The sequence below is a fragment of the Pithys albifrons genome, chromosome Z, assembly GCF_047495875.1.
Source record: "Pithys albifrons albifrons isolate INPA30051 chromosome Z, PitAlb_v1, whole genome shotgun sequence".
NCBI classification, from domain to species: domain Eukaryota; kingdom Metazoa; phylum Chordata; class Aves; order Passeriformes; family Thamnophilidae; genus Pithys; species Pithys albifrons.
In genome coordinates, this window is record NC_092497.1 from 49,888,833 (window position 1) to 49,913,387 (window position 24,555).

Below are 24,555 nucleotides of genomic sequence, written 5' to 3' on the forward strand. Positions count from 1 at the left end.
TCAAACATAAACATAAACATGTGCTTTATTGATCTGAGACCCTCTGTGGCTGGGTGCTGAGGAGGTGATGAGCAGAGGGGTTATATAAGAGGAAAGAAATAAAAGGTAAATTTCCAAACCAAAAATGAAACAAGAAAAAAAGCAGATAAAAAGCAGTGGATCAAGTTATGCATCTGCTATCAGTGGTTGGATAAAGAGCCCTGCAGTCCCAAACACACAAAGGATTATAAATACCCAGAGAAATACTCTGTCTATCACCATAGCTACGTATTTCCAATCATCTTCCACCTGCAAGAGAATAAAGAAAGAAAAAGATGAATTAATGTAACATTACATGCAACTGTTGAGTTGACATTATCAACAAAAATGTCTCTTCTGCATTTGAATCGGATGAAGAACATACAGGCAAGACAGGAATGCCACATGTCATACTTACAGCCGCTGCACTTTTCAAGTCTCTTTAAAGCAGGCTGATTTTCCAATAATATTTTACCACTTTTGGCTGAGAACATGAAACACCGTCCTAGTCTGCTGAATTCTTCTAAATATTCAAGTCTGTTGACAAACTACGGTTGTGATGCTGACCGTAATAACAAATAGGACCTGGTGATGTGATGGGTGCAGAGTGGGGTGGTTTAACAGCAGGCACAACCACCATAGTTGCACATCACGACACCCTGTCAAAGGGTTTAATCCTGACAGCCTGCTCAAGAGACAGTTTGCTATTCCGGTCTGATTTGATATGCTGTCTCTCCAATCAAGCCTCGCTGATTTCAGAAAGGGCCCTGACAGAGCAAACTGCAATGTCCTGTGATAAAGCAGGACAGAATGGGTAATTTTTGTCTGAGAGACAGAGCTTAGAATTGCATTCAATGAAGTGGCTGTCCTTTTAACTTGTACTACATACCAGAACCACTGTATCAGAAGAAAATTCACTTATATAAACTAGTGACTGGCTAAGAGCTCTCTGCTGAGGGATCTTTCACTTGTTTTCCTCCAAGAGGCTGCTGCTGTATTTCACATGAAAAAAATGCAAGAAGAACTCCAGCTGCTGTAATTGTTGCCACAATTTTTAAAGGACTTTATTCATACAGGCCTAGTGTGTGATACTACTCATACTGTTTCATATGTCTGGCTGAAGCAGGTATAGCCTTCAGAATAATTTTCTCAGTGCTTGACTGAGAAAAAAATTCCTTCCCCCCCCCCACCCCAATAGAGGAATTTTGTAAATGAAAAATCCTGCTTCCTGTCCCTAGTATGTCTTGAAAGGTAAATGAAGAGCTGATGATGCATCCGCTAGACTAGGAATAAAATTTCATATGGCAGGAGAGATTTGTAAGATGCAAATCAACAAAACCAGCAAAGGAAGATCTCTCACAAGCTGTATAATCAGGACAGCATGTTATTTGGATGACCATGCAAGGCCTCTTCTGTTTTGGAGTGCATCAGAGAAATCAGTTGAATACAGTATGTGGATATGTTTTAGGCACGTGGTGTGAAAGTGAAAGCAGGTCTGAAATATATGGGTTGTGCAAAGGGCATCAGTACTAAGCAAGGCTCAACTCAGTCCCCATCCTCCTCCATGCCAATAGATTCCTGTCTTTTGCTATGGTCTGGCAAGTACTACCCACTGATCCCATTAATTCAGTCACCACACAGTGTAACCGTAGCCCTTTATTCAGAAAGTTAAAAACTTTGGTTTCAGATGAGACTTCTTTGGGGCATAAAAAAAGAGGGGGAGGGAGGGGGGGAGGGCAGGAATAAAGGCTGTCTTTAGGTTTCATGGAATTTGCACGTATTTTGACAAAATATTCTGATAAAAAATATAAATCTCCACATTTCCCTTATAAAGTTTTGTGGTTGGCAATACCAACACAGCAGTGTTGAGTTTTGAAATGGATTTTGCCATCAATTTTTGGCATCTAAAAACTTCCAAAGCAAAAGCAAAAATTTCATGACAAATCTAAAACATATGTTTCATTAGGTTCTAAACTTTTTAAAAACACCTTATTGTGTCAGAGAATTCCTGATTCCTGTGAGGTCTGGATGTGGGGGGATGTCAGAAAATCTTTCTTGTAGCTGCTTTTATTCATGGTTGCAGCAGGTTAATGGTCCTTCCCTTTTCCTTTGAAGTGTGAACATTACATCTATTCTAGAACGGTCTTGCTGCCTAAACTATCCACTAGAGAGACAGAGAAAGAACACATGAAAACACTTTCCTTGTTCCACCTCCAATAGATCATTTATCTCCTCCTTTTCTGTAAGAAACTTTAAGCCTTTCACAGATACAAAAATTTTCCTTTCTAGACCCAAACCCCAAGTTCCTCCAGGCTGCCCTTCTAGATCTGATTTTCATTTGCTACAAGTGTGGTGCCATTGCCATCTGGATCACAGAAACACAGAATCTGCAAGGCTGGAAGAGATCTTCAAAATCATCTTAGTCCAGCTGTCAAACCAACACCACCATAATCACTCCAAACCACATCCCCAAGTGCCACATCCAGATAGTTCTTGAACACTTTGACAGACAGTGACTTCACTGCCTCGCTGGGCAATTTATTTCAATTCCTAACCACTCTTACAATGAAATTTTTTCCCCTGATATCTAATCTGAACCTCTCTGATGCAATTTAGGGTAATTTCCTCTCATTCTTTTACTTGGGACATGGCCAAGGAGACTGACCACAACCTTAACTTAACCTCCTTTCAGGTAGAGAACAATGAGGACCCCCTGAGCCTCCTCTTCTCTAGACTAAACAACACCAGTTCCCTCAGCTGCTCCTCACAGGACTCATGCTCCAGATCCTTCACCAGCCTTGTTGCCATTGCCCTTCTTTGGATATATTCCAACACCTCAGTGACTTCTTTGAAATGGGGGACCCAAAACTGAACACGATACACAAGGTGTAGCTTTATCAGTGCTAAATACAGTGGAACAAATTCTAGTGGGCCCTGGTCCTGCTGGCCACACTATTCTTGATACAGGACAGGATGCCAGTGGCCTTCTTGGCCACATAGGAACACTGATGACTCATGCTTAGTTGGCTGTAGACCAGCACACCCTTTTCTGCTTTACTGCTTTCCAGACACTTTTCCCCAAGCTTGTAGTGCTGTGTGAGATGGTTATGACCCAAGTACAGGACCTGGGATTTTATTCTACTGAACCTCATGAAGTTGTCCTTGGCCCATTGATCCAGCCTGTCCAGATCCCTCTGCAGAGCCTTCCTACCCTCCAACAAATCTACGGTCCCAACCAACTTCGTGTCATCTGCAGACTGACTGAAATCTCACTCAATGCCCTCATACAGGTCATTGATAAAGATATCAAACAGGACTGGCCCCAGTACCAAGCCCTGAGGAACAGCACCAGGGACCCGCTGCCAGCTGGATTTAATTCCACTCCCCACCACTATTTGGGCTTGGACATCCCTTCAGTTTTTCACACAGCAAACAGTCCACCCATCTGAGCCATGAGCAGACAGTTTATCCAGGAGAATGCTGTGGGTGATGGTGTCAAATGCTTTACTGAAGTCTAGACAGACAACATCCACAGCCTTTCCCTCATCCACTAAATGGGTCACTTTGTCCTAGAAGGAGATCAGTTTGGTCAAGTAGGACCTGCCTTTTCTAAACCCATATTGGCTGGGCTTTACCCCTGGTTCTCCTGCATGAGCAGTGTGATAGCACTCAGTATGATCTGTTCCATGACCTTCCCCAGCACTGATGTCAGACTGACAAGCTTATAGTTGCCCAGATAGTTCTTCTGAATGTTCTTGTAGACAGGCATCACACTTATTAATTTCCAGTCAAATGAGACTTCACCAGTTGAGCAGAACTGCTGATAAATAATGAAAATTGGCTTGGCAAGGTCTTCCATCAGCTCCCTTATTATTCTCGTGTGCATCCCATCTGGGCCCACCCAAAGACTTGTGGGTGTCTAATTGGTATAGCAGGTCACTAAGTATTTCCTCCTGGATTATGGGGCTTCACTCGGTTCCCCATCACTAACTTCCAGCTCTGGGAGCTTGGTGTCCTGTGAACAACTCATTTTGCTATTAAAGTCTGAGGCAAAGAAAGCATTTGGTATCTGGGTCTTTTCCTCAGTCCCTGACATTATGCTACCCTCTGTATCCAGCAAAGGATGGAGACTTTCCTTAACCCTGCTTTTGATGCCAGTATATTTCTAGAAACTGTTTTGTTGTCGTTAATGACAGTGGCCAAATTAAGTTCTAGTCAGGCTTTGGCCCTTCTAATTTAGTCCCTACATAACTTCACAACATCCTTGCAAGCACTTCAAGTTACCTGCTCCTCCTCCCAGAGGACATATATTCTCTTTTTCCCCCTGAGTTCCAGCCTAAGTTCTCTGTTTAGCCAGGATGGTCTTTTTCCCCAGTGGCTTGTCTTACTGCTCCTGTACCTTTAAGATTTCCTTCTTTAAACATGTTCAGCCTCCTTGGACTTCTTAGACCTTCAGGTCTAACTCCCAAGAAATTCTGTCAATCAATCTCCTAAAGAGGCCAAAGTCTGCCCACCAGAAGTCCAAGGTGGCAGTTCTGCTGGTAACCCTCCCAACTTCACCCAAAATTGAAAACTGACGTTCATGGTTGCTGTGCCTAAGATGGTCTCCAGCCACCACATCTCCCACCAGTCCTTCTCTGTTCACAAACAGTGAGTCCAGTGGGGCACCTCTCCTGACTGGCTTGCTCATCAGCTGTGTCTGGAAGTTATTTTCCACACATTCCAGAAACCTCCTAAACTGATTCTTCTCTGCTGTTTTGTAATTCCAGCAGACATCTGGCAAGTTGAAATCCCCCATGAGTACAAGCGCTGGTGGTTGTGATACTTCTTCCAGTCTTCTGTAGGATGCATCCTGGCTAGGTGGTCTATAACAAAATCCTACAAGGACATCCACCCTGATGATCTTTACCCACAGGCACTCATCCTTGTCCTCACCATTGATTTCAGTACAATCAAAACAATCCCTAACAGAATGGTTGCTTTCCTTACCTCTTTGGTTTCATTTTGAGATCTCATGTTCTCTGCGATGAACTGGACATTGCTAATGACATCCTTCACCTCTGGGGAGTACTCCATCTGCTCTGCCATCCATTTCAGTGACTGATGGCTTTGTCTTCTTTTGGTGATAGTGAGCTCAGCTGCCTTATCACAATGACTGCATCGCTGCTCCTTGTGCAATTTGGTATCTTTGTGTTTGCTGTGCTTTGCCTTGTCTGACTTGTCTGATACTTTCTTGGGTTTTTTGGAGACATTTTTCTTTTGCTGTTCTAGTGGCCTCTGCATCAACAGGACTTTGGGGAGCAGGCTAAGAAAGACGGTTTTTACCCATTTGGGCATTGTGTGTGTGGTTGGAGTCCTGTAATGTATATTCAGGACAAACACTGTGATGACAATTGACAGAGTCACAAATATCATAGTGAAGAGTAAATATTCACCTACTAGGGGAATTACTAAAGAGGTGGATGGGATTGTTTCTGTGATCACAAGTAAAAATACAGTCAAAGAAAGGAGCACAGAGATGCAGAGAGTCACTTTTTCACCACAGTCAGATGGCAAGTAAAAAACTAACACAGTCAGGAATGAGATGAAAAGACAGGGAATGATCAGATTTATGGTGTAAAACATTGGCAACCTCCTAATATAAAAGGAATATGTTATGTCTGTGTAGATCTCTTCACAGCAGTTATATTTGATATCATGCTTGTAGCCAGAAGCATCAACTATTTCCCATTCACTATTTTCCCAGAAGTCTTTCATATCTACTTTGGACCCAATGATCAGAAGATCAATTTTGGCTTTGTCATAGGTCCATGAGCCAAATTTGAGTGAGCAGTTCTGATGATCAAATGGGAAAAAGGTAATATCCATAGGACAGGAGCTTTTAAAAATAGCTGGTGGGGTCCAGGTGATCATTCCATCATAGCGAAGGAGGGCTTTGGTCTTTCCTTCAACTTGAAAATCTCCCACAGCACTAGAAAGACAAATGAGGCAAAGAAAATTACCATGAAAATAAAATATCTTTCATGGACACTGTGAGAGGATATTTTTGAGAGAAAGGATAAAATGAATAGATAAAATGTGTAAAATGAATCATCATACTTGTTATACAAGACAATATCTGGTTTCCAAATTTTATCTGCTGGTACCCGAACAAATTCTATGCCATCGTATTGTCTGGGATCCCACCGCAGTTTGTAGTCATTCCAAATCTGAAAGAAGAATGGACAAAAATTTTAAACCCTTGAATTATCATCAAATATCTGTGTCTCAGATCTTCCAGTAAAATGACAGTCTATGATAATGATGTAAAGTGCAGCATATGGAGAAGGGGACCATGGTCTGAAAAACAACAAGGTCACAACCTGGAAAAACACGGGACATGTGTGAATACTTCTCACATTGATTTGCTACTCTGCTCCCTGTGACGTCATGGGATGCCAATTGTTATCCATTGTTGGCATGCTGAGATCTCTCCTCTATCTTCCTACATCAATAAAGACCTTTATCTGTGAAGGATTACCTCCCCATTGCATAGAGAAAATATGGGCCTTGGTGCTGCACCCCACAGGGTAGAGGAGGACAGCACCAAAGGACAGCAGCATCCTAATGAGAAAGGAGGTACACGTACACACTAACAGGCAGGTGCTGCCAGAGGACATTATTGGTTCCGTAAGAGTGGGGAAATACCAAGTGAGAGCAAGTGGGGAAATACCAAGAGAGATGCAGAGCAGCCCTCTTGCATTGCTGTCTGGTGCACTATCACGGGGCCATGCTCCGTGATCTCTCAGCCTGTTTTAAGTACAGTATTTTCTACAGAAACTTTGTGCCTGAAGGAAACTGGTGCAAGCTGACTATGTTTTCTCAGCAGTTTAGGTCCTCTAAGGATCTTTATCTATGTAAAAAATCACAAATCTACTGAGAAAAATGGAGGTATATTCTTCTGCTAATAATTGTATAGGTAGACATTACCTAGGACTGCAGAGTGCATATTTAATCACCCTTTAATGGGAACATCCAGATAGATAAAAAACCTCCCAAACAATGATCATGAAACTGGAGGAGAGTATGCTACACCAGAAAGAAATAAAAATGAAGGAATAACTTTTTGAGTTGTGTCTTTGGTTAATGGAACTTCTCCTTATTTATCCTTTCAAATCCTTGCTACAAAAGAGGAAATTTTGCTATAGATGTAACTCAAAAAATAACAGACTCTTGATCATATCAATGCAAAATGCATGAGAAATGCAACATGGTCACTTACATGTCTTAGCCACAAATTCGTTTCCATAATCTGATTGACTTCATCCTAGAAAGAAATACAGGTATAACCAGTTACAGTATTATGAGATGGTCAAAAACTTAGCTCAAACAAATGGAAACTAGAATTCCACATAAACTGAAACCAGATGTTTTCTGGCTACTTTTCAGGGGCTTACATATTGTGCACCATCATGTGCAGTTCTACTAAAAAAATTTTTAAAGCTCTACTGAAAAATCATGCTCCATAAATATCAGACATAAAAAGAGCTGCATTGTTTTGCCAGGGGCCTGAGAACGTGACAAAAACAAAACTTAGAAGTGCTCTGAACAGCACCAGAAGAACAAGGTTTTTCATTTTGTTGATTTCAGTGTTTAAAAAACTTTGATTACTCAGTATAAAACGGTCAAGATTCAAGAAAATGGCAACTGTATCACAGTGTTTTTGAACTTCTATACAAAACTCTACAGCAGATGCATTCGACTACCACTAAATTAGGTCACTGTTATACAGAGACCTTCTTTTTACAGTCAATTATTGCTATTGCAATGAAGAATCAGGAAGGTGCTGTAAGAGACACAAATATAAAAGTTTGGATACTGTTCTAATGAGGCTTAAGTGTAGAAGTATTCAGAAATAAACATGCTAAATATGTTTATGAATGCTGGCTGATATTCACAATTAAAATATCTCCAAGAATATTGCTTTGGATAGTTCCTAGTTTATAAGTATTTTGACTCAAAAAGTGTAAGATATTTTCAAGACAAATGTAGAAAATGTTGTAGATTCAGCATTTCATACTAATGCTAATGCTAATGCTAATACTAAAGTAAATATTGATGTAGTTTAATGTTGATACTTAAAGTTTAAGCACAAAGATAATTTTGAAAGGGCAATTGGGCTCCTGTCTATGGCTAAACTTGCTAAGTTCTTGTCAAAATCATGACTGTCTTCTGAAAAAATACAAATAATTTACTTATGATGTTCAGTTTTCTTCTTCAAAGACAGTACCAGGAGCCAGGAGCTGCAATGTGAGACAGAGTCGTAGAAACCTGGCAAGCTACCTGTAACAATGACATAGAATACTCTGACAGAGGAACTTCAAAAAGTGATGGCCTTCACCATGAGGACTTACAATACCTGCATTTATTCTCTCAGATAAGTTATCTTCTTGGCTTCTGCTGAATGGTGCCTGTCATTTCATTATGGACTCAACCAGGTACTTCAGAATGAAAACTGACTACCTTTGCAGATAATTTGCTTCACAGAGAGACTTCAGCAAGGGTTGAGACCAGGCTTTGCTCCTTCTGCAGACCCCTGTCCTGTCCAGAGGGTTTGCCATCCCAGACACACTCACCCTTGTGCATAGTGCATCTCAGAACATGCAACACTCGTTCCCACCTCCATGCTTTGAAATACCACTCTTTAAGCTGCACTTCTCTTATGCCATGTTGAAACAAACAGATTTAAAAAAGGCATGCAAAAAAGGAGATTTTACCTCCCAGGACCACTGGGAAATGACAGTAGCCCCACAGGTCACATGCTACACACAACACAGACACAGTAGGTGTCCCTGGAGTGATCTGTCCCTGCAGAGAGCAGGCTTGAACATTTGGTACTGCTGCTGTGGGCTCTGGAGGCTGCTGCCTGGTGCAAAGCAGTTTGATGCTACAGAGTAGGCAAATGAATCTGTGTCATTCAAACCACTTGTTTGAGCAACAGGAGCACCTCAGCTGACTCAAAGAACAGTGAAGTCCTCAGCATATACACTTAGGCACACATGAACAGCCAGTTCGGAGAGCTGTGGGTGTATGCAGCCATCACAATTACATCTCCTGCTTCAGCCATTCATGTGTGTTTACAACCATCCCCAAATCTCAGCAGTGTTCCATAATGAGTCTTACCACATTTGTAAGCTGGGTAATGGCCAGTTCAAAATACACTGTGACTGGATCAGACACATTTTCCACTGGCCTGATGAACTGGTTGTACTGGGAGAAGAGTTCATGAAATAACCGTTCCTCTGACTTGCAGGCTGTGGTATCTGTGTTAGTAAACATAAAGAATAACTATGCCAGAGGTAAGAAAAAGGGAAAGAAAGTGCTGGATAACATAGTAGTTTGTGCTATATTTCTGGATCTCGTGCTTGTGTTCGTATATCAAGCCACCAGAACACAGAGAGAAGAGGGTTGTCAGTGTGTTGTCATTTAAAAGTGTTCTCCTGCAGGACATTGACAACTCTTTCTTATCTCCTCAAAGTGTAAGGTAATGGCCTGAATGGAAACTTCTCCTAAGCTGGATCCAGTCTATGGGCCTCCTCTTGGCTCACCGTGGTATCAGACCTAAGTAGAATAAAGTGTGAAGCAGAAAAAGTGGGAATGTGGTAGATTTAATCTTAGTAAGTCTTTATGGTAAAACAGAAAGTTTATGAAAAGCATAGTTACTTACTCAAAAATAAAAAGTTGTGGCTGCAGGTACTGCATCAAAATTTATGTGAGGGACTCATTTGGTGATTATAATGATGTCTCCTGGTCTTAAACACTATGACTATGTTTAACCCTCATGTTTGCTATTTCAACTCTTTAAACAGCACCATTTTTATTCTGAAGGAAGTTAATTTATTTAGTTCTATTAAAAAAAAATTAAAATTTCTTATAGAATAGCATGCATCTTTGTAATGCAGAGCTGTTCTCTGGGAACAAGAAGATCATAGTTGCAATCCCCAGACAATAAAGAAGAGACCAGATGGCTTAGCAGAAACCGCAGAGTTAAGAAGAATGCTTGTACCTAGTACATACGGTCCAGATCTTAAACAGTTATTTTTGCAGTTCCAAAGGCTACAGACTTTGAATTAAAAATGAAAATTTTCAGTCATGTTGGCTCTGGCAACATCAGCTCAGAAGAATCATTTTCTTGAATAACTTTACTATTACAATGCACTACTATAATTCAACACTTAAAATATGTCAAGATTTAGAACTCCCTTCTCATATTGTTCACAGCTGTGTTATTGAAGCTCTTTAATAGTCCCATAGATGTTACTGATGCAACTGAGGAAAATTAGTCTTTCAGAATCATGTTCATAAGTTTTTTGTATTAGTTCCAGGCTGCACTAGAATGCATCAGGAAAGCAATCATGGTAAGCCTTTAGGATTGCAAATATTAAACACAGAACAAGTTTGTGTCAGGCAGCATAGTCTCTGGCACAGCACAGAACATAAATTTGCAATTTAGACATCCTTCAGTGAACACAAGGGCCTGTGGATGCATAGACATCCCACAGGATCCTACAGGGAGACACTTGGTCTCAGCATGCTGCACTGCTTTCATGCATAGGCTGCCCTTCCCCTGTTTTTGAAAAAGAATGACATTTTGCCTCTAAGGTGATACAAATCATCCTCATATTGAAGGGGGTTATCACAATTACAAGCTGAAATGTTGGTTACTGGTGACCTACATGTATGGAAAGAAAATTCTATAATGTTTCTATAATTCTATAAAATGATGTTTCATTTTATCCTTTTAGCATCAGAGAAGATACAAGAATGTAAAGTTTGGATGTTTGCACATCATGTATTGTGCCATTCAAAAACGAAATAAAAATTTCTTTTTCAGATTTCATCATCACTACTCATTCCATTGCGACTAGAAGTACACTACTGTGGGAAAATTAGTTTTATACCAAAGTCTCATGACTAAAGCCAATGATTCTAAAATCATGTTCATTTGAAATGCTCTTGCTGGCTTCTTAAGAGATGCATGCTTTAAAATAAAATAGCAAAACCAGACAAGTATTTAGGACTTTCATTTTCAGACTTCAGTTAGAGATTCTCATCCCACTGGTGCTGCTTTAAGACAACACCTTATGCCTTGCTAACACAAGCACTACTACTTCATAGACATCTTGGTCATGAGCAAAACAAGACTTTCAAAATTGATATAGTGTCTTAAAACCGAAAGTCCTGCTAAACCTCAGTGAGACTGGTGCATAGAAATGACCCCAGCATATTGAAACACAGATTGCAAACAAAGGTGAACAATAGATTAAGTTCTTACTTTCAAAGTTGTCAGTGAATGTGCACATCATTAGCCTGCATTATGTAAGCACTTGGAAATTCAAGCACCAAATGAAATTACTAGAACTTCTATTCCATTTTCACTGTTTGCTTGAAACAGTTCTTCAATTAACTATCAAGCAAAAATGAAGAGTTTTATCTGAGAAAACTAGTATTGTTTTAGCTTTAGCTCTCAAAATACGGTTGAAATGTTACAGATTTAAGGTTAGGAATATCTGGTAGAAGCTTTACATTTAATTCGTTCAGGAAAACAGAAGCAGAGACAGTGACTAGAGAATATTTTAAGACTATTATCAAAGAGAGCCTACCTTTAATCAAGGATGTGAAGACGAATGCCCACACACAGAAAGCAAGGTAGCACAAAGATAACCACCTCTCCAGATGCATTGCTAGTAGAAGAATAGAGCTTCAGAGGTTTGGGGAAAGAAACAGAAGGTAAGTAGACCTACAAACCCCCTGGATGGTAAGTAGGTGGTAGAAAGATGGATTTCAGTGTTGTATCTGCAGCAAACCCTGCAGGCTGCTGAGCTGAGCAAAGCCTTGCAGAGTTACTTTCACTACCACTAGGCAAGGAGAGCTTACGCTGTGCAGAGAGACGGGAGTCAGGCATCATCCTATCAGGTGACTTCACATTTCCAGTCACCTGCACCCTTGCCTCTGTGGGCATGTATAAGAGTGCAGAAGAGAGAGGGAAGCCAAGACACAGGACCGTGTCTTGGAGCAGAGGAAGCAATTCACTCAGCCCTTCACCCACTCACTAAAGAACTCTCATGCTGCTAAAGCAGCTGCTTTAGCTACTGCCTGGTGCTCACCTGAGTGAGTCTGTCAAAATATACAGAGATGAAACAACTTCAGTTTCTTGGCTGAGGACTAATTCTGCAGATAATGGAAATGGATGCTATATGGTTTTAACACCTCTACCAGAAACCATCTGAACCTTGAAATAAACACAGCATCAAGTGATAGAATTGCTTGACATTATTCTGAATAAATAAATCCAAGGTAATTAGTTTCCTTATTGACATCTGACAGGAACAAGTGAGCATGCTCCATTCTTTTCTGACAGACAAGTTCACATCAATTGTTCTATATTCTCTCCCCCCCCCCCCTCCTCCCCCAAAGCAGTCATTCCTGTGCCAGCATTCTGGTGGCATGGACACGGAAGAGTAGAATACAAGAAAACTCTCTATCAGGTGCTGTTATAGGCTGAGATCCAGCAACAGTGCTGCTCTTCATCAAAGAATTTAAAAAGCACCTGTAGAGGTTAATGCATTCAGGACACATGTCCTTGCAACAGTAATACCTGAAAAGGATCTGTAGGCAAAGGGTCTGGGAAACTGAGGGTCTTGATTAACTGCAGCGGGGTGGAAGGTACCACAGGTTGCTTCGTGACATCCAGCCTTCCACAAGGCAGCTTGGACAGGGAATCTCCTTTATGTGTGTTCAATCCAGCATGAACAAGTCTGAGTGACTGCATGAATGATTTGATCAAAACAGAAATGCTGCTGATTTCCAGGCAGTTACATTGTTGTGTAAGCATAGAGAGAAGAAAAAAAGCTCAAAAATGGAAAAAAACCCATGCTCTTCACACTGGATAATACACAGACAATGCTGCAGCTCAGAATAAGAAAACAATTCATCATTCATACAAGTTGTTAAAACATGGGCAGAAGGGAAGAGGCCGATCTGGAAGAGACTTAGGAATGAGTCGACTGCATAGAGAAAATACGTGAAGTAGACAAAGTTGCCCATGGTAAGTTTTGAGGGGTGAAAAGAAAATCTTGAAGGATTACCAACAGAAGCCATACTCCAGAGTTCACTGGAGTTGGGGAGCCTTGAGCAGAGAGATGAGAAAATGAAAGAATTGAACCACATGAGTGTTTGGGAGGCTGGGAGTTGTTTTGCCAAAACCCAGCAAAACCAGCAGCGAATTAGAGTTGTCAGTGCTGACCATAACGCATGTCTATGAAGCATCTTTAAGCTGAAGTTAGATATCAATTCTCCTTAAAAATGATCTTTAGATGCAAATGTGGGTTTCAGCACAGTGATTTCTCTTGTAAATTTCCATTTTGCCATTATTTTCCAAGAAAGCAAAAGCAAAAACCACAAAAAAATTTTTGCTTTCCAAAGTTGCAATGTTTATTGGAATGGTGGTAACAGCCCAGGTCCATAAGATTGCGGTTTTCTCACCTCACCAGATGAAGTTCGTACTTGATCCTTGAATCGATGTGCTGGTGTTACGCTGTGGCTGGTGGAATTACACAGCCATGCAGCATCACAGGATGCCTGTGGCTGGCTGCAGTCCTGTTAAGATTCTGGTGTTTCTAGAAAGGTGACATAGGTTAACATGGTCAGGTATAATTTGAAAACAAATTGACCCCAATTTAAAATGCTTTAACCTTTCCAAACTTTTTGTTTTGACAAAAAATGGACAGGCCAGGGAATCAGATGTAAGAAATTAACATGCATGCACATGTGTATCTGGGTTAAACTGAAAGGTTTTCAGAGGTGAGGGTAATGAATGTGTTGTGTCACCAGAGAGCAGTGGCAGGCCAGCTGGTAAGGTGATCCTTACTGCCACACTTGAGGTAAAGAGCTGTTCCATTATGGGGAGGAAGGGACTAGGGAAGCAGTCTGAATCAGGAGGCAATACCAATTCTTCAGTGAGCAGATGGCACGAGGCTTGGTGCTGGTATGACCGTGCTGAAGTAGGTGCTGCCTTTGGGAAATGTTGAAGAAGAAGGTGAAGTTCAAACCAATCCAGGGCAAGTGGCTGATGAGGCATCCAGAGGGAGAATACAGAGAAGACAGCTGAGCTACTGTCTCAGCACAAGGACGCTAGCTGGGAGTGGAGCAAAAGTTTGTGAATCATTGCTGCTTTGGGAAGGTACCTAATTTAATCTAACATGAACTGGCCAAAAGAGGTCAGAATGCCAGATTCAAACCAAAGGTGTATGTTGATGGGCTTTCACTCTTCCTTTGCCCACACTATGGAAGAAGAGGCTAATTTAGTTCCTTCACATGTGCTTTTACCCTCTAAGAACACACTGACTCAGAATAAATTCTCTGGTCTCTTTTCTTCAGGTGAGGCAGCTCAGGAAAAAGAAGGCATTCCTTAGTTTGAAGGAATACACAAAATCTGCCCACTATAAAGGTTTCTAGCACACAGATGCACTTCATCATGGAGCTTGATGTTGTAAAAGTGGCATGGTAGTGAATGTGAAAAAAACCTGCAACATCAGGACCCATTTGGTGGGTTGTCAATGTGCCCTGGAATTCTGGCTGAGGACACATAGCCTGGTGCTATTTGCAAGTCTAATGATAGATCCGAAATTCTGGAGTCAGGCTTAGGTTTGAATAGCAGATTTCCTCCTCTAGAGAAAAGTAATTCACTGCTGGAGAGCTGTATATGAATTGTTTGTGGGCTTTGACAATGCAATGGGTTTCCTTGCCACCTTTTACTACCACCTTTTCCATCATGAGATACTCACGATGATCTGCTCAGAAGCTTCTGCCCCCCGTGCAGGAGTTCACAAGTTGTCAACTCTTCGCTAACTACCACTAGGCAAGTGAGCTTGAACTTAGATGCATCTGTTACCCTTTCCATTGCTGGTCTAGAAACACTATGGGGGAATGAGGCACTTACTATTTTCTTGCTCAGGGCAACCCATACATTTGCTTGTTGTGCCTGCCCTGGAACAGCTGTCTGGGACCTCAGCAGCACTGAATTTTATGTCTACTCTTCTGCTTACTGCTTTTGCAAGCAGATAGTTATTAGGGAAGCAACCAACTCAGCTAGAGCTCACTCCTATCTGCATATTCACACACAGTGCTTCCCCAGGCATGGGACATCCACTGCTAATAAAAATGATGCCAGAGGAATGAAACTGTAATGGAATAGAGAAAGATCAATCAAATCCCACCATCTTATGGACAGTTCTGTAGTCAACCTTGGATACCTTGTGCATTACCTAAGGTAAAGAGGTAACTTGGTAAAACTCACAGAGGGAAGATTTCTGAGAATGGGAGATGCTTTAATTGAACAGGCAATTAAAGGACAAGCACTAATGGCTAGGACATGAAGCTGTTTTGCAGGTTCTGAGTGATGAAGGAACAATTTAACTTGCAGTTTGTTTTGTATATATTGCTTTTTCAGTGCCTGGGCTGCATGGACAATTCATAAGCTTCCGAACACTGGTATTTTACCTTAAAGCACTGCATTCCTGATTCATGGCATTTACAAGTCTTTCAAGAAGGTTGACAGTAGAAATAAAGCAGGTTTTCCAACCATTGAAGGCTTTGGAGACATTAGGCAGGAAGACAGAGGCCATTTCTGTGACAACTCCCTGGGATATGTGTTCTGTCTCAGTGAGTACTGGGCTCAACATAGGAATCAGCAAAAGACATTTTTCACATAAGTAGTTGGGTGAAACGGTCACAAAGATTTATGCCTCCTGGAGACAAACCCAAAATTTATCAATTGTGTTGTTAGAGTTATCTTTCACTAACAAATGTTCACCTATTACCAAGGCAGAGCAAATTATTGCTTCCTATGTTCTCTTGTCTGACATCATCCAGATGTTTTCTCAGCATTTTTTCTTGGTTACTCCTGCTCTGTTTTTGAACTACATTTGCCCAGCCTCATTCCCTGTCCCCCAACTCAGCAGGCAAATGCTTGTCTGATGGGCTTTAGGCTCGCATCCACCTCTCACCTTCCCCACCCAGTATAACTTCCTACAGCTGCATAGAAGCAATAGTGACAGCAACACTTCTCCAACCCTTTTTTGTCCTTCTTTTATGGAGTGAGGCCCAGAAAGAAGTAAAGAGATATAGCTCTTCCCAGGGCACTGAAAAACAAAGCATTGTATCACTGTTTCCTCTGATGTTTAAGTGCTGTAACTGCCTTATGTGTGACAATTACAGTCTCATCAGGACGAAGGTTGCTATCTTAGCCCTGAGTGCTGTTGGGATCCCTTGTTTTGTTTGACTTCTGGATGTCACTACAATAAACCAGGATAATAAAGCATTACTAGGAATCCAGCTTTCACTGCCTCACTGGAAGTCTTTCAACTGTCACAGAAGGAATTCCAAGTCAGTACATGTTGCTGAAGTGTTAGTACAGTCCACCCTGCCAAGGGTCACACACTGACCACAACATTCTCTACATCACTCTCTACAACTACCTGAAAGGATGTTGTAGCCAGGTGGGGATTGGTCTCTTCTCTCAGGCAACCAACAGTAGGACAAGAGGGCATGGGCTTAAGCTCTGCCAGGGGAGGTTTAGGCTTGATATCAGGAAGAAGTTCTTTCCAGAGAGAGTAATCAGGCATTGGAATGGCCTGCCCAGGGAGATGGTGGATTCTCTGACCCTGGAGGTTTTTAAGGTGAGACTGGGCATGGCACTGAGTGCCATGATCTGGAAATCAAAGTGTGGTTGGATCAAGGGTTGGACTTGATGATCTCAGAGGTCTCTTCGAACCCAACTGATTCTATGATTCTGTGATTCAAACTCCCTGCTGCAAGTCTGCAAAGTCACCCATGTGTAAGAACTGCTCTTTGACATCTCTCCTACTCTGGGACCTCGTGTGTCAATGCTCTCTGATTCACTAGACACTGCTCAGTGGCTTCTAGAGTGCAGAAGATGTGAAGCATGGGTGAGAATGGAACTTCAACAGCTACTGTGTGCACAGTAATGTGCCCATTTTCCAGAACGGGTGGGAAGAGGCCTTGAAGCTTGCATTGGTTACAGCATTTCCACAAACTGAGCAGAGAATCTTTTCAGTTCAGTAGCTTGTTCTGTAATGAAGTCTTTTCCTCCTTTTTCTTTTGTTTCAAAGAGATTGAATCACAGTACCTCTAAGGTACTGACCCTGCTGCCTCACCTATGAAGCAGGCAGTCAATAAATCAGGCAGTCAATACACACTAAGTAGCCAAGAACTTTAATTGGGACACTTACTCTCATGATCCTGCCTGCTAAGTAGCTGCAGTAACCAGAGTACAACACAGAAATCCATCTTTTATGAGTTAAAGCATCACTGATGGCAACATCCCCAAAGCACCTTCCATCATCCATATGGGGTCAAACAGCATCACTTTTTCTAACTTCAGTGACCTCCAGTTTGGACCAACTCTTTTGTATCTTCGTGGAGACTGTGTAGACTGATAAAACCTGACACATTTCAAGGAACTAAACTCCAAACCGATCAGCTCTGTTCAGCTTTTTGAGAATTCTTACAAAAGGAATAAGTCCAAGGAGTAGGTTCTCAATGTGTAAATATATGTTTCCACACTTCACTAATGTAGATACCTTTCTTTTCTGAAAAAATACTTGGACATTGTAGGGAGGGTGCACTGGGTATTTCTGTACCCTCTTTTGACCTCCTTGGCATAGATGCTATTTCTCCTCAATACCAAAATGAAAATCACAATATATTTTGAAGCAACTCTTTAGAGATATAAATGGAGGCAGACCAGCAGAAATCTCTTTTTTATGCACATATTTGTGATAGCATAAATAACATAAAGACCGCAAAAGTAGAATCTCTTGAAAGCCACCTAATTCTATACTGACATCTGCAGCGCCTCCAGGGATGCTAGTATAGAAAAAAATTTATTTCTAAGAAATTTAGCATTTCAAAAGTAGAGAAAAAAATGAACCAAGCAGAAGTATAAATGGGAATGCTTAAAGGGATGCTATGACATAATATCACAAAATTGGATTCACTGACCATAGAGAGGGCCATGAAGGAAATGTGCTGGTCAGTGAGCTGGAGGACTGACAAAACCTTATTTTTTGTGCATGCACCTCCAAACTTTCATCACCTCAACAGCTGTAACCATTCTTCTTTCTCCCTTTTAGATCCCCAAGGCATGCAAAAGAGCATATGTAGAGATTAGGCAGGAGCCATGTGTATGTATGTTGATAAATGAACTAATATATATCTGGTGACTGATCATGTGGCTACTTCCAAATGAGACACATTGTTTGTTGTTCCTTCAGATGGAACAAAGTGGTAATCTCATTTGGATTGTTCCCTTTATGCAGTTTTTGATTCATAACAAACTCACAGAAACTTCAGTATATTTAAAATTTGTTATCAACTGACCTTTAGAAGGCTCAGTGAGTAGACAGAAAAATATGTGACAACAAAAATATTGTTTGAACAGGAAGCAAGACTGAAATAAAGAACAGTTTTTCTATTCTTGCTTTAATCATTAGCAATAGATACATAGAAAACAAACCCCTCAGACAGGAAATAAATAAAATACAGTACCTCTTCTAATTTTTATCACAAAATCTGTAGTAGAAAGAACACTAGATTGAAGATGGAGGATAAATCTTTCCAACATAGGTTTATCTCCTGGAAGATCTGGGCCCCCATCATATCCAAGTGTAGCAGAAATAAGAAATGCCAGACTACACGGTGATAAACACTGTATTCATTTATATGCCAAATATCAGATTCTACCTGGGATAGAAACCTCAGATATACAGCAGAGAAATCTCGACCAGGCAGCCTGGCATTCCTCTGTCACTGACGTTCTATCAGAGGACAGAAAGTGAAGAGAAGCTAAGTGTGGGAAAAGCTTCTGTCGGGTTGGATTACCTTGCTGATGCTGGAGGAAAGCCTTAGCAATGCACAGGATACTCCGAAATTCTAGTTCCCAGCTGGCACCCAGACAATACCAAAAAATGTACCATTTGAGAGAATTTGTAATTCACTTCTGAGATTTCCCCTGTAATAAATCTAATGAATGCCTCTAAAAAGAGCTATGGTAGGTTGCCCTGAAATCTGAAACACTTTCCCAGGTGATGAAAAAATTGAAGGAAAGAGCTTCTTCACATATCATAAGAAGGTCATATGCTTAGTTCAAAAGTTGTCAAGACTTCAGTCCTTATTCCTTATTCTGGAACACTGGAACGATCTACAAATGTAGACCAACATTTTATGGTCTCTACAACAATGCTTGCACATGATAAAAGTGTTCAATATGTTTAAGATGTACTTAAAAAGTTTGTGTGGGAATGTGCCATATTCAAATGAATGGAAAACAGCAGAACAGGGAACTGGAAGGTTAAGAAATCCTGTTTTTGTTTGAGTCTGTGAGATGCTTTTACCTTTAGTGCCCTGTGGCTTTTGAAGAAACTATCCTGTTTGGGATTACCTGGGCTCAGTTTTGTGAGTAGTTATGGTCCCTTGTGATTAGTAAGATTTTTTTTTTTTACCTGGCTTCTTCCCTTTTTGCTCCCAAAGACCATATCACAGCCCTGGAATAATAATAAAAAAAGAAGGCAGTAATAAAGGCGTTTCTGTCTGAGAGAACCCAGTATTTCCCTCTCTGCTTGTTTTTCCAGCCCATCACTGAAGGTTTCTGGAGTTTCTTAAAGCCAGTGGGCAGTGAAGATGCAGTCCTATAATGCACAGACAGCCAAATTTCAGTGTCAAAAATAATCAGTGTCAGAGTTACTTTGCAAGAGCTCTGCACAAACACACTGACACAGAGCCAATCTTCAAAGAAGTCAATATCTAAACTGGCACAAGAGCCAGGGTATGACTAAAAAAACCCTCAGTGGTCACATGAACACCTGGAACAGCCAAAGCACAGAGCAGTCATGGAAGTCAACAAAACTGAACATGAAATTGGTCTTCAGCACACTAACCACTGAGAGATACTTCCTTGACAATCAGACACATTTACAATTTCAATTGCATCTAAGCCTCTGTTTCTGCTTTTCATCAGATTCCACTGGAACTTGGTCAGCAGGAGCCCTTCTGGCAAAAACTAAAGACAAAAAATCTTGGGAAATTTTAGAGCAAAACCAGCAACAGAAAGAAGCAGGATCTTAGCCAGTCAGACCTCCATAGTCCTGTTAAGATTCCACGTGAAACTGAGAAATTGTGTAAATGTTTTTCTTTAGATTCCATGAAAACCAATCAAAGCACGCAGATTTACAGCAGCACTGATGTCAGATCCTTGACATGCAATAAAGCGCATTAAGTGTGCTTCGATGACCCATCAGCTGAGACCTTTGTCAGAAATCTCCTCAGGGGACAACTTTCTTCTCCAGAAGGAATTGGTGCAAATATCTGGAGAATTTTGTCCTCTTTGGAAGAGGAAATTGTTCTCTCAGTGCTAAAAATGAGTCTGCATGTGCCATGGAACTTGTACTCATATTCTGCCAACAGGTTTTAGCAGTGCTGTTTTAGATAGCACAGAACTATTTACCTCAGCCATTTCTACAGGTTATCAGAAAATCATGCAGATTTTCACATGAAATTTTAATTTCCTTTTAGGTAGACAAAGGAAAAAAGGAATATTTGGCAAAACCTAAACTCCCTGCCAGAGCTTCTGGTAAGGGGAATCATGCTGTGACTGTAGTGATGTATGGTAGCCTCAGAAGAGCAAGCAGCCAAGTGACATCTCCTGGGAAATCTCATCATGGCATATCTCCTATGTGAAATATTTCAATTGTCAGTTGATTTATATGAGGGACAGGATAGGGACACTTTTACCCTTAGAAAACGGTGCCATCCTTCTACAAACAGAACCACTCAGGCAAAAATCCAGACTTTGGATGAAAATATTTTTATTCCACTTTATTCTTTACTTAATTTCTGGCTCTCAAACAAAGTATGCTGAGAAAGACAGCTGTGGGACTGACAGAATTTAATTTAATCACTGTATGCAGAGGCATAAAGAGCAAAGACTCTGCAGTGTAAGGGACGAAAGATCCAGAGGTCCTGAAAAATGATTTTTTAACATTTTGCGGCTGGCCTAAGTTTGTATCTGGAAGGAGAGCACTTCAAGGTTGCCAGAGGAGACTATCTACCCATTCCCATTTCAATGGATAATAAATTAAGATCCAAGTCTCCTGGTAATTCAGAAAAAAACAAAACAAAAATCACCTTATCCTCTGCTATTTGAAGAGCAATCTTGCTAAGAAAACAGTAATTCTGTAACTGAAGACACAAATGCAAGCATTCAGGTTAACAAGAGCTGAGTAGCAAGATCTTGCTTTTGGTAGGTTGGTGGACTTCTCCATTTCTCCTATGGATACCTTTGCATTAGTGAGGGAGGCACGGAGGCCATCAGCAAAGTTGACTGACTCTTCTTTACGTAGCAAAGCTTTATTTTTGTTAAATTACTGTCTGGCAGCTACAGAGTTCTGTGCACTTCATTTAATGCATGGCTTCATGAACCTCATGAGTTCTGATGTTTCTAGGACAGGCTGAGCCATCAATACCTCTTGTGCCTCTGGCCAAAAAGAGTAAGGAGAAAGCCTGTTGTCATTATGGTCAGAAACCATCTTTTCTTTTGTGCTCTGTCTGAAAAAGCTTTTGCAAGGAGTATCAGCAACCTCATAATGAGCATTGTGACTGAGAGAGGGAGAAAGTGGAAAAATTAATTAAAAACATCATCTGCTTCAGTTACACAAGTATTGCCAATGGCTATTATCTATGAGTAAGGCAGTATATGAAGAGGAAAGGCTACAGATTTTGTACAGATGTGTAGGATTAGACATGAGTATTTGATGATCTGTTGCCAAAACTCCAGTCTTAGTGATGGGGTTTTCAGTATACAGAGACCTGAGATATTCCTATCTTTGCTTCAGGCAGAAGTAGATAAGATGATTAATGGCAGATTAAATCAATTGAACTCTAGCTATCTAGAAATGAGGTGTCTGTTTCAAGGCTTTCTCTGCTATCAGTGAAAGAACATTTGCTGCTGCAGAGCTTGACTTCAAACAGAGATATATCAGCCTGTTCTGCAGGGACTAGCTAACTGCATTCTGGGTGGTTTAGGATAGGCAAGGCTAGATCCCATCCTTCTTCCTCCCCTCGTTTCATCAGGCGCAGCAGGATAACAGTGACTGTAGACTCTGAGACTGGCATGGGCTCTCTATTTGCTGTATGCTTGTACCACCCAACACCCTCTAAAATTTGAAAAGTAGGCAGTAACAAAGCAGATGTCCAGATGGATAATAATCTGGGCTGATTTACATGAATAATGAGCATTTGCTTGTCTTTATGGAGAAAACTGGATGGCACAAGTGAGGGGAAAAAAAAGAGAATTCCTCTGTAGGCTTCCAGAGGCTGTACAGTGGTTGTATGTTAACTTTACATGATATATGCCTTAAGGCATTGTAACTATAATATTGGTGTATAATATAATATGGTATTTGAGTTCATGACTCATATACATGAGTATCTAATGAAGCAAATATTGGTGCAAAACATATGACAGCAATCACCAATACAGTTGTGCAGCTTTGTGCTGTAACAATAACTATTGTGATTTGCTTTTTGTCCAAGCATTCAGTAACACATTATTAAGAGCATCTTAAATCAGCCTACATTACCTGCTTAAGGAGAAATGCAAATATGGAGATATAATCTAACCCAAAGCATGTGTTGAACTCATACGTGTGTAAAAGCCCAGGAAAATTTCAACTGTCATTCATTAATTCATTCATTCACTCTACAAAAGATACAGAAGTTTTGAATAAAAAGTGACAGGACACCCCTTGGCTTCAGGGTGCAAATTCAGTTAAAACATGAAAACATTCCAAGAAAACACAATGAAAAGCAAAAACTGGCACAAAGTGGCAACTAGGCATCACAGCAAGTGCTGTGTCAAACATCAGCACCAAGACAGGCAAGAGCATCCTATCAGTGCTTGTCTAACATATTTACATTGTCAATGAGCTGTAGCTTGACCAGGAGCAAAAGGCAAAATTCTGGGAGTAGACCCATGAGAAGTGAGCAGCAGTGACAGCTAATATCTGCTGGAACTAAAGTGTTGCTGGCTCAGCCAAAATGACTCCCTATTTAGAGTTCAGAAATGGCTAGAAGACTTGAAATTCAGAAAAGGTCAAAGTCTGCAAGAAGGCAAAAAAGGAAACAAGAGACACATTTTTTTTGCAAAGACATCTCATTTTCCTTGGCCCCCTCTATGGCCAGTAGAAAATTTTCAGGTTAACTAATTTAAGTTTACTAACTTGTGTTTTTTCAAAGTTACATCTCTCGCATAGAAAATAGTTAATTCTGAGAAGGCAAAACCACTAAAACTTAAAGCCAGTCTGATAAACATTTCTAGATTTTACTGCCGTGATAATCTGTACCACACAATACTTTGTTACTACATAAAAAGCTATAAAAGAGATTTCTACGTTCTATTTTGTTTCTCTTGTTTCTATAGTTTGTTTCATCCTTCTACCTTCAACCCAAAAATTCCATGGTGAAGAAATTCCTATCAGCATGCTTGAAGTTTGCAAAATACAAGCCAAAGAAGAGGATATGGTTTGGAAAATATAGATTTCAGTGCTGTTCCTTTGCATTCCTTTTCCCCTCGAAATCATCATTTCTCGCCCATTTGTCCACAGAGAAACTCTTAAGTAAGATGCAAATCTGGGACCAGCAGAATATGCCCCATGAAGAAAAATGAAGCAACCATGCAGCAAAATCATAATGTACGGTGTTGTTGCTCTAAGGAGACCTGTTTGCAGGCAGCAGCTGCTGACTGGCGAGAGTGAAAGCTGACTGCCCTGGAAAGGGGAATATGTATCTATCTGTTTGCATCTGTGCATGCGTATACATTTTTACTAATCATGGTAGGTAAGGGAAGGCCCTAAAAGAGTAAGTGCAAGGCATGTTTGAAGTTGAGGTACTGTCTTAACCTAAACCCCCTGATGGTCCTGTCCTGTCCAGCTTAGTCTGCATCACAGCACGAAATGGTACAGAAGCATACACCCATAAAATCCCAACTGAGTGTGCAACACTCACATTTGTTGAGCTGCTAAATTTGTCTTTGGACTCTGGAGGAGAGCAGTTTTGCTACAGTTCAGTGAGTTCACCAGTTCATTTTCAGAAAGAGGTAAAACTGATAATTCTAACTGTACAAAAGTATTCACATGGTCTATGTATAAAACAGCTGCAAACCTTGAATGACCCTGTGCTCTGTTTTAATATGTTGTCTGAACTTCAAAAATCGCCCACTTTAACATGCATTATTTTAAGAGGTCTGTTCCCTGAAAAAGAGTACTCGGTTAACTGGAGCACAACCACTCCTTTGCTGTGCAAATGAGAAAACCTTGCCTGAGAAGTTTTCCCACGAATTACCTACCCACAGTTAAAACCCACACCTTCTTGGGTGGAAACCTGTGGGCAAGCATGGCAACAAGTCTTTCAAGCCATGCAACA

General features: G+C 40.8%; 1 protein-coding gene across 1 annotated transcript; it reads right to left on the reverse strand.

Annotated features, from left to right (window-relative positions):
• Positions 1 to 165: 165 nt before the first annotated feature.
• On the reverse strand, positions 166 to 11,965 carry LOC139684377 (neuronal acetylcholine receptor subunit alpha-6-like). Its single transcript, XM_071580266.1, is given in 9 exon segments — positions 166 to 288; positions 5,008 to 5,989; positions 6,118 to 6,227; positions 7,280 to 7,324; positions 9,181 to 9,320; positions 11,661 to 11,761; positions 11,763 to 11,809; positions 11,811 to 11,864; positions 11,867 to 11,965. Coding segments are annotated over 9 exon segments (1,701 nt in total).
• Between the last annotated feature and the right edge of the window lie 12,590 nt (positions 11,966 to 24,555).